This window comes from Protobothrops mucrosquamatus, unplaced genomic scaffold (assembly GCF_001527695.2).
Source record: "Protobothrops mucrosquamatus isolate PMUCROS unplaced genomic scaffold, P.Mucros_1.0 scaffold10, whole genome shotgun sequence".
Taxonomy (NCBI): Eukaryota; Metazoa; Chordata; class Lepidosauria; order Squamata; family Viperidae; genus Protobothrops; species Protobothrops mucrosquamatus.
In genome coordinates, this window is record NW_015386397.1 from 503,429 (window position 1) to 512,455 (window position 9,027).

Consider the following 9,027-nt stretch of genomic DNA (forward strand, 5'->3'; position numbering starts at 1 on the left):
GATTAAATAACACAGGTGAAGTGGCAATCACAAAATCTAAGCGAACGACTTTTAATGTTTATAGCAGGAAAAGGGGAACCTTTGAACTGTGGCATCAGTTCCTGTAGGGAAAGTTTTGTACAGGGACTTTAAAGCGATGCTCTAACGGACCAAGGAGGACCTTCTGGTAGGAACGGGATACGCCAGTAATTCCGCCCTATCGCAAGATGGCGGCGGGTAGCGGGAGGCGGCGGGGAGTGCTGCGGCTGCTGATGCGGATCGGGTCGGTACTGCTTACGCGTTTCCCGTTCTGGCACTGTCTCAGCGGCCTTCTCCTTAATGCCGAGCGCGCAGAGGTTCGTCGGTGAGTTAAGCTCTTCTTGAAAGTTACTATGCCTCTGAGCGTGTGCAGAGGGTAATTGATGCCAGCCGTCTCCGTCCATTTACAACCAAGAGGCAAATTCTGGGGTCTGGGAAGTCAGGAGTCCCGAATCATCTCACGTGGAGAAGTGGTGGGAGTCTGGGGACTGTAACATGGGAAAGAAAAATAATACTCAGGTGGGCGAGAAGGTGTTCGTGAGAATGAATGGAGTGGAAGAGTGGCTTGGGCTTTCACACTGGGGGGGAAAGCGGAGGGATGGAAATCTCTGGCGGACAGTGACAGAGTGGGCATCGTTAAATAAAGCTGAGTATATGCTGGTATAGAAGGGGATCAGGACGGTAGCCGGAAATGGTGGAGGGATTTCATGATGAGCATTGGTGGATCACGCAGGGAGAATGATTGGATCTGAGGGCTGGAGAGGAAAACGGAGGCAATTACAAGTTTAGAATAGTATTTCTTAGATGTTTTTCTCTCAGGACTCTCCTACCTTTTTGGTAGGAGATACTAACTATTTCTGTTAGTATGGGTTATACTTAACAGTATTAACAATTAACCTTGATGCATTTGCTGGTGCTACTGCTTCTCACAATTGTTTGATGGGATTTTAATATTGTATTATTTTCAACATAAGCTATCAAATAATTTTGATTTCACAGACTCCTGAGAGTCTTGAGGGACTCTTGAGAGTTCTCAGAGCATGCTTTGAGAAAATTGATCTAGAGCAACTTTATCCAGCTGGTTTCCTCTAAATTTCTTGTGAGCACTGATCAGTGGAGAACCTGTTGTTTTGGAGGTGAGACTGGAGACATCCATAAATCAATCAGCAACTGGCTAAAATTGTTTGGACTGATTGCCATGAGGGGATTCTGTTGCAGGTCTTTCTTCTTGAGTAATATGTAGGATGTGACCAACTGTCAGACCACTTCAGTGACAGCTGCTATTTTATAGAATACCTTTCCCATGGAGCTGTGAATGGCTTTCACTTTCCTGGCATTTTGTAACCGAGTTGCATTCCAGGACACATTCTATAGTTAAGTGAGTTTTACTGCACACCCATGATACTGTGTAGATAATTATTGATATTATTGTAACAATTTGTATTTAGGTAATTTTATTATCTTTTGACTTTGTTGTACCTGATCTAGCCCATCAGGAATGGGGCATGATGATGGTGTTTGTGTTGGTGTTGGTGATAGAATGATTTGAACATCATTTGTATTGACAAATTCACCATCAGTCAATTGCAAAGGCAGCATTATTTGGAACAGCTTATATGTTGTGATAGTACCTTTAACACCAAACACCTACCCCAGGTCCTATTTGGTCCAATAGGTGGACCAAAATGCCATATCTAATGTAAATATCTGGCTGACTGTTCGACTAATCATAATATAAATGGATCTTTTTTTAGTGGCTCTCCAAATCATGATGGCTAATTACCACTTTTGTTATATGTTAACTGTCATCTGAAGGGTACTTTGTTCTCTCAGCTTTATAGTGAATTTCCTTTGGGGTGGGTGGGTAGACTATTGTTTTGAATAGATTATTAATGCCTTGCTCATTGTAATCTTCTGTCTTTCATGGTAGCCTTGCAGATTGACTTACAAAAGCTGGTTACCTGTACTTCAGCTGCCTAGAACTTGTGAGAATAGGTGAAATGCGAAGCAGTATAAACAAACATAAATATAAATTCTTCGACTTATATCTGCTAGTCAGAAGGGAAAAAGAGCACTTTGTTTCTTGTACTTCCAAAGTTCTTTATGTCAGGTTGCTTAGAGATGATTCCTGGTTGCCACAGGTGATCACACCTGCACTTGTTTACATGCCTACATGAGGCATCCTTAAACAATTAAGTAGCTCCCGAAATATACTGCTAAATATATGCATCTCTTAACAGTATTTCATTGAATTACAGAGGAATATGAAATAAAATTGAAAAGAAAGTAAAGAATGATAGAATGTTGATAAAATAATATCAAAGAAAAGTTATGTAAAAGAAAGATGAGGTATGTGGTTCAGAAATGCACAGCTCATGGTTAGAATATTATTTTCTTCTTAAAGTTCATGTCAAGGGCTTCATGGTAGTAGTTTTTAATAATGAATTTCTTTTTTAAAAAAGGTTTTATTGAGTTTTATAGGGTTAGGGATAAAATAGGGTCGTATTAGGATTAGGGTTAGGATTAGGGGTTGAGGTTAGGGATGGGATCAGGATTGGGATTAGGACAGGGTTGAGATCAACGTTGGGGTTATCCCCCAGTAACATTTTCAATATTTAGCAAACAGACTATTGTCCGGGTACATATGTTCAGCTAACAATAGTTAGTATAGTAATAGATAACTGTAGTAAGTATAACAAACAATAATCATAAACAATATTAATTAATCAAGGCATATCATTCTTCTTACTAGTATGTATTCAAAATAACATATCACATTCGTTTCTCACTAGTTCGTTTTCCTAACCATTGGTAAAAGTTATCCCATATTCTAAAATAAACTGAATCTTCTTTCTCTTTAATCTCTAAAGTCAATCTATCCATTTCTGCACATTCTAAAATTTCGTTAATTAAAACCTCTTCAGTTGGTAAGTTTTCATTTTTCCAATATTGGGCAAATACTATTCTCGCTGCTGTCAATACATGCAATATTAAATATTCATTCTCCTTCTCATAGTTAGGTCCTAATATTCCTAACAAAAACAGTTCTTGTTTGAATTCTATCTGTTTTTTTAATCATCTTTTCCAACCATGTATGTATCTTAATCCAAAACATTTTTGCTTTAGGGCATGTCCACCAGATATGATAGTAAGTATCTGGCCTTTGTTTACATTTCCAGCAATTATTCAAAGTATTTTTAAACATTTTCGCTAATCTTACTGGTGTCATATGCCATCTATAAAACATTTTATACAAGTTTTCTTTATATGAGATTGCTTTAGTCAATTTAATATTTCTATCCCATAATTTTTGCCAGTCTTCCAAATCTATAGAATGTCCAAAGCTTTTTGCCCATGCTATCATTGTTTCTTTTACTTGTTCTTCTTCCATCTTTAACTTTAGCAGAAATCTATAGAGTTTCTTAATCAGGTTTTCATCTGTTTTTAACAATATTTGATCAAATTCTGTCCTTTATAAAATCCCGTTTTCTTAACCTTTGTAACTGCCTGTGCTCTCCAAGGCTTAAAGCTTTTAGCTTTTAAGAAAAAAGTACAGAAATGTTGTCAATTCCAAGTGGGGTTGCATTCTTTGGAAATTAAGGCCAAGTTGTGCATGTATGTGTGTACCACCCTCTCTTGTGCCATGTTCATTTCTTTCAGTTTTATGGAATAATGTTTTACTTTTATTTCTTTATATAGGAAACCAGACATCCCTGTCCCATTTCTCTACTTTGACATGGGTGCAGCAGTGTTGTGTGCCAGCTTTATGTCCTTTGGTGTGAAACGCCGATGGTTTGCTCTGGGGGCTGCTCTCCAGTTGGCTATCAGCACCTACGCAGCATATGTTGGAGGCTATGCACATTATGGAGACTGGCTGAAGGTGAAAAAAATTATCTGCTCCATTTTTGGCATTCAAAGTCTGCTCATAGACCTGCTTTATCACAAAATTAACTTGGACTCAAGTTGAATGGTGTGTCTATATTGGCATTTTTCCTTTAATTAGATTCTGATGTTTTATGTCTAGCACCTTTCAGTGTTAGCAAAAGAGGATCTTCTAAAATATATCTGTGTAGTTGCTCTGTAAGTAAGATTGGTGGTTTCTGAATTCGATAGATGCCTAGATAGAGACAGACAGCATATATTTTATGATGGAATAATTTTTCATTTTATAGAGGTGAAAACATCTCAAGTTGGATTACCTCTCCCTATCAGTCAGTGAAAAAAATGAACATATAAGTTTTCCTCTGACAATATTTGGCAGCTTAAGGATATCGCCCTATTGAATCCAGTATCTGGATGGGGAAGAACTGACTATGACTCAATTTAATCAATGATTAAAGGCCTGGAGACTAAAACATATGAAGAATGGATTTAGGATTTGGGCTTGGCCAGTATAGAGAAAAGAAGGACTAGGAAGGAATGTGATAGCAGTATTCCAGTGTTTGAGAGGTGGCCACAAGGAGGAGGGGGTCAATTTATTTTCCAAAGCACCAGAAGGCAAGACAAGAAACAATGGATGGAAATTAATCAAGAAGAGAAGCAACAGTGAGAACAATTAACCAGTGGAACAGCTTACCTTCAAACATTGTGGGTGCTTCATCATTGGAGGTTTTTAAGAAGAGACTGGATAGCCACTTTTCTGAAATGGTATACGGTCTCCTGCTTGAGCAGGGGGATCGACTAGAAGACCTCCAAGGTCTCTTCCAGCTCTATTCTGATTCTGATTCTACCAAGCCTATGGATATTAGAGATATTAGAGCAGGGGTTCCCACTATCAAGCTGTGGCCTATTTGCAACTGGGCCATGTGAGTGGTGGGTGCTCACAGCTTCACTTTACAGAAGTAAAGCTGTGTGCGCCTGCACCTCACACAAAACCATCCCCCCTTCCTGCCCCCCTCCCATGCCAGGCTGCCAAACTGGAAAGGTTGGGGAATGCTGGAAAGGTTGGGGAAAGTCCTAGGTCTGTCCATGTATACTCTTACTGGATAGGGCACTTCTGTGTTCAAGAGTACGTGCAATCTGGAAATTTCTTGGATGCCCACTTCTTGAAGAGCAGGCAGCAGCTGTGGCCCTGGGGGGCTTTCCTCAGCTCCTCTGATACATCAGTTGTACACTTTCCTAGATTGGGAAGCCCTTCAGACAACAACCTCAAGGTTCAGCTACTGCAGTGTGCTCTACATAAGGCTATCCTTGAAACCCATTTGATCTTCAGCTTGTCCAGAATAGAGCAGTTTAGGCGGTAATGGGTATGCCTTAATGTATCTATGTGACATTTCTGCTGCACCAGCTGCACTGGTTGCCAGTATGCTTCCTAGTATGATTCAAGGTGCTGATTATTACCAAAATACCTTACATGCAATAAGGGCTAGTCACATGAAAGACCTTGTCTCCCATAGATTCTGCCTGGCTGGTACATGCTAGCAGAGTTGGTGTGCTCTGCATCCCTTCGTTAAACAATGTCAGTTTGAACTCAGTACAGATACTGTCTCTGGTGCTGTGCCTGCCCTTTTGAATAAGACCCTGCCTAAAAACCACATGGCGGTCATCCCGTCAGTGTTCTGTAAAACCTTGAAGACTTGGTTGTTCTATACCTTGATGTGAGACAGATGGGGCCTCTTGGGCATGTTTGCTACTTCTATTTTTTGTTTGTTTTTGTTCCCAGATGCTATCTTCTTGTTTTAGTGGTTTTTATGCTATTATTTGTGAACTGTCCAAGCAATTGGAGTCAGGTTGTGTCCAAATTGAATTAAATCAATCAATAAATGTATATGATTGTTTCCTACCCTGAGGCTCTACAGAAGCAGTACTGACTATTATTATATTGATCAGCTAAAATATTGATTAATTGCTTTCAGCTTCATAATTATTTTTTATTTGGTGTCTTCCATTATCAGATGTTGATCAAACATGAAGACCTTGATTTAACATGCAGTATTCCTAAATTCTTCTAACACTTTTTGCTTATTGTCGTTTTCCTTTATATTCAAATCCTCATATATTTAAACCTGATAGCTATATTTTTGGTTGAGCATAATGAAGTATGGTTAATGGAAAATTATCCCTGTGCTGTGAAAAGAAGGGATGACAAATATATAAACTAAAATTTGGGTGCCCAAATTTAGGCAACCACTTTTCATCTCTCAAAGAAAATTATCAGTACAAAATCAGATAAAGTTATTTCTGTCTGTCTGTCTGTCTCTCTCTCTCTCTCTCTCTCTTTCTCTCTCTCTCTCAAGAGAGAGAGAGAGAGAGAGAGAGTTGAGGTCAACATCAAAAATGTATAGTATTGGAGGGTATTAATAAAAAATAGACATTCCTGATTTTATTAATTGGCACATTTTGTTTACTTTGCATGGCACAGGTGAGAATGTATTCACGAACAATAGCCATAATAGGTGGACTTCTGATCTTGGCAAGTGGTGCTGGTGAGATCTACCGGCAGAAACCACGGAACAGATCATTGCAATCTACGGGGCAAGTTTTCATTGGAATCTACCTCATCTGTGTGGTATGTACATGAAAAAGGTCTGAATCGTCGTTCTCTTTCTGTTCCATTCTCTCACTTATGGGATTAAAAAATAATAATGAGACAGACAGTGGACATATAGCACGCACCATAAGTCAGGGATCAAATCAGAAATCAACAGTCCTTGCAGATGGTGAACTGTCTCACAAGTACTCATGTGTAAATGTACACAGACATACAGAGAAGTTAAGAGCTTCTATATTCCAGTAGAAAAGAACATTCGTAGCTCAGGGTTGAATTGTGGAGTTTTTGGAGTTCTCTGAGGTTGATTATTTTGATTATTTGTTTGCAGATATTTCATTTCCCAGTTAAGTAATATCATCAGTGCAAGTAACAAAACATCTGCTAAGCAACAGCTAAGCTCAGAGAGCACTAAGAACTTCATACAGAGCCACAGAGCAGGGAGAATTATTTGTATATGGGTAGTCCTTGTTCAATGATCCTTATTGAGATCAGAATTTCCATCACTAAGCGAAATAGTCACTAAGTGAAACGTGACTGCACGGCTTAGCAATGGCAATTTATGATAGTCCAACTGCACTGCTGTTAGCAAGGATCTCATGCTTCTCCTGCCCTCCACAAATTGCCGGCTTTGTCCCACTGCTTCCTCCCCAGCTGGGTCTGGCAAACTGCAGATGGGGCTCTGCCACCCTGTCACACTTGTCTTGCTTCAGCCCAACTAGTCTACCCTCCCTCCCCCATATCTGCCTTTTTGGCTGCCTTGCCTTCTGTCATCATCTACTGCTGCCTCCCCAGCTTACCTTTGCTATGGAGGCCTCACAAAACTGTTGTATAGGACTAATAGCGGGAGGAACAGCAAAGGTCATCTGGGGATGGGGATGTGTGGAGTGCAGGGTGCATAGTGTTGTGAAGGCCAGCAGGTGCCTTGTCTGGTTATCTCGTCAGCAGTGGGAGAAAGCGGTGGGTGGGGGAGGGGTGCAGGGTGGCAGAATGGAGGACAGCCAAAAGGACAGAGGATAAGGAGATAGATGAGTAAGAGGTATTAGATTTCTGTTGAAAACTTTCTGATGGGAGGCTAGGAATCTCTTCCTATTTTTTGAGATCCTACATTCTACGTTGCTAAGATGAGAATAAATAAGCTTCTAGAATAAAGGACTAAATAATTAATTTCCAAAATTATAAATAAAGAATAAATAATTTCCAAAATTGTTTCTGTAGTTTCTGTCCAAAATTGTCTTCAGTTGAAATTGTATACCTTGAAATATGTAGTCAACCAACTATAGGAAAAAAGCCCCAAAAAATAATGAACAGGTCTGACTCTGAAAAAACAATCTGATGCAAACAACAAAGAGATACATTCATGTCCCACTTGGAGCTTAATAAATCCAGTGTGGGTTTCCTACTAGTCCAACATAGCAGTGATTGGAGAGAGAGAGAAATTACATAGAAGTTTACATCTGTCTCCCAATTGGCACACCTTACAGAAGTGTTAAAGTTTGCTGTAAACCAACATTCCAATTTATTCTTTTCAGGCCTACTCTCTTCAGCACAGCAAAGAAGACCGCCTGGCCTATCTTGGTGGTGTCCTGGGTGGGGAGATCCTCTTACAGCTTCTCTTCGTTCTCTACGGTGTCCTTGCTCTCTCCTTTCTATCTGGTTATTACATCACCACAGCTGCTCAGATCCTGTCGGTAATTCTCCCTCTGGTCATCCTCTTCATTGATGGCAACCTTGGCTACTGGCACGAGTCTCGCAGAGTTGAATTCTGGAATCAAATGAAGTTGATTGGCCAGAACGTTGGGGTTTTTGGGGCCTCCATCATTTTGGCCACGGATGGCTGAGCATAACCCAGGGGACTTGAGGAACTTTGCTTGATTCCAGGCCAGGGAGAGGAGAAGACTTCCAGAGAAGGGACTGGGATGATTTTAATTAATTGCTTATTTATTTTTGGTTTTACTGCATTGTTGAAACTCTTTGCTCCTTTCCACTGGCAGCTAAATGAATTTACATTCTTTCTTTATAATGCGGGGTCATTTCTGTTTTTTTAATTTTATTTTTGTCAAGGGCAGTTCAGCAGCTGTCCTATTTCTTGAGCAATAGAAAGTGAAAGATTTAGGTCTTTAATTACATCTGTGAAGATTCGGGGTTTTAGTGGCCCCTAGTAGAATTGATTTATATTTTTCCCCCCAAAGTTTCAGAAACTTAAAGAAAATTTGAACAAAATTTTCACTTGGTGTGCTGCTGGGCCTGAAAAACACTCCTGGGTTGAGTAGACAGAGACAGAGATAGTTTGACTCATTTTACTTTGGATTCAAGAGTATGACTATGATGGTAGTGATTGTCACAGAATGTGCAGTTTTTTATATCCAGTGAGGCTTGTGGCCATTGATAATTCTTAAAGAGGTTAACATAACTGGTAAAATCTATTTGCATTGGTTGACTTCTACTCTACCTGTATGAACACATTTGTAAAATTGTATCATATCCTTCCAGACAGTCCAAACAATGACCAATTGGTTAAA

At 39.7% G+C, this 9,027-nt stretch overlaps 1 protein-coding gene across 1 annotated transcript; it reads left to right on the forward strand.

The window, feature by feature from the left end:
* The first annotated feature begins 206 nt into the window (after nucleotides 1–206).
* Nucleotides 207–8,449, forward strand: TMEM101 (transmembrane protein 101). The gene is made up of 4 exons (XM_015810408.1): nucleotides 207–343; nucleotides 3,718–3,898; nucleotides 6,380–6,526; nucleotides 8,038–8,449. Exons 1-4 carry the CDS (start codon nucleotides 207–209, stop codon nucleotides 8,344–8,346), a joined length of 774 nt encoding a protein of 257 aa, XP_015665894.1. The 3' UTR covers nucleotides 8,347–8,449.
* Nucleotides 8,450–9,027: the final 578 nt, after the last annotated feature.